The 1,564-nt window shown below is 50.6% G+C and overlaps 1 protein-coding gene across 1 annotated transcript; it reads left to right on the top strand.

The window, feature by feature from the left end:
• The first annotated feature begins 218 nt into the window (after window positions 1-218).
• Window positions 219-1,282, top strand: LOC127315489 (uncharacterized). The gene has a single exon (XM_051345975.2). It carries the CDS (start codon window positions 250-252, stop codon window positions 1,117-1,119), a length of 870 nt encoding a protein of 289 aa, XP_051201935.2. The 5' UTR covers window positions 219-249; the 3' UTR covers window positions 1,120-1,282.
• The last annotated feature ends 282 nt before the right edge of the window (window positions 1,283-1,564 follow it).

Here is a 1,564-nt window from a genome sequence, read left to right as displayed (position 1 = left end):
ACTATTGACTAAATAAAGATATGGAGAGATTTGTTCTAGCAATTAATGCTACCAAGTTGCTACATCCATGCTAGGGGTGCAAGTCAATGTAGTTGCATGCATTCTACCCTCATTACTCATCGAATGACCCACCGAATTCAAGACCCAAAGCCCGAGTTCAACATGCAATATAACCTAGCTCCACTGCTATATAAGCCCATGAAACCCTCAGCATCCAACTCATCTCACACTCCACCGAGCTCATACACAATGGCTACTAAGCTTGCAGCTCTTGGCTTTGTTGTCCTCCTAAGCATTGGGTTCACCAATGCTTCGAGGATGCTCGCTAGCTCATCCAGTGCATCCGGAGGAGGAGGTGGGGGAGGCGGTGGAGGCGGTAGTGATGGTGGGAGTGGTTGGGGCTCAGGAGGTGGAAAAGGTGGTGGCTCGGGATATGGTGAAACCTATACATATGGCGGTAGACAACAAAACTATGCCCAGGGAGCTGGTGGGGGAGGAGGAGAAGGTGCCGGTGGTGGTTCAAAGGGTGGAGCCGGATCTGGTTCCGGGTCTGGCATTGGATCCGGCACTGGTGCGAGTGGTTCAGCATCAGCCCCTACCGGGAATGGGTATGCCAATGCTAATGGTAATGGTGGTGGTGAAGGCCAAGGTGCTGGTGCCGATGGGACTAGCGGAAAAGGGTCTGGGGAGGGCGGCGGTCAAGGAAGTGGTGAGAGTGGTGTAGCACTAGCACCGGCTCCTGCTGCTGGTGGTGTCAGCTACTCTGATGCTGGTGGCAGTGGTACTGGTGGTGGCGGCGGAGACAATGGAAATGGAGGTGGCAAAGGAGCTGGAGTTGGGCAGGCTGCCAGCGACGACACTTCTGGAGGTAGCGCTAGTGGACAGGGTAGTGGCGACGGTGGTGGGATTGTTAAGGGTGTCGCTCAAGGTCCAAGTGTCGGTGTTGGGAGTGGTTCTGGCTCCGGAGGTGGACAGACGGGCAGCTCTGGTACTTCTGGTTCAGGCTATGCAACCGGAGAAGGAGCTGGCGGTGGTGGTGGCGCGGGTAGTAGCGATAATGGCGGGATAGGCAGCGGTGGAGGAACTGGGTCTGGATCCGGCAGCGGAGGATACCATTAAACCTTGGGTTTCAGACAAACTAGAACCGGAGTCCAACAGACGTTTTTAATCTCTTCATTTGACTAAGTTTCTCTCCATTTTATGTTTTTATTAGGCTCATAATAAAGGGATCCATGTATGATTCCAGTGGAAGTTAAGCAGTAAAGAGAAATGTACCTATTTCCACCTTGCTCCCTCCCATGCTCCAAAATAACACACTGGAAAGGAATAGTGTAATGTATGCAATGGCATACCATTTGAAACATAAACAACAGTTTGTGACGTGATAGAGATCACACACAATTTTTTAAAAATTCAACCGTATGCAATGCACCGCACTTGGTTTGGCTGAATGAATCATGAGCTATGCAGCACCGATCACACACGGTTAGTACGCACAAGAATAATCGTATGAGGTTCACTGCATAGAGTTTACCAAAAAAAAAAAATAGCGTGCGATCTTTCA

The sequence above is a fragment of the Lolium perenne genome, chromosome 1 (assembly GCF_019359855.2).
Source record: "Lolium perenne isolate Kyuss_39 chromosome 1, Kyuss_2.0, whole genome shotgun sequence".
In the NCBI taxonomy this organism is placed as follows: Eukaryota; Viridiplantae; Streptophyta; class Magnoliopsida; order Poales; family Poaceae; genus Lolium; species Lolium perenne.
This window is presented reverse-complemented; position numbering and strand designations above follow the sequence as displayed.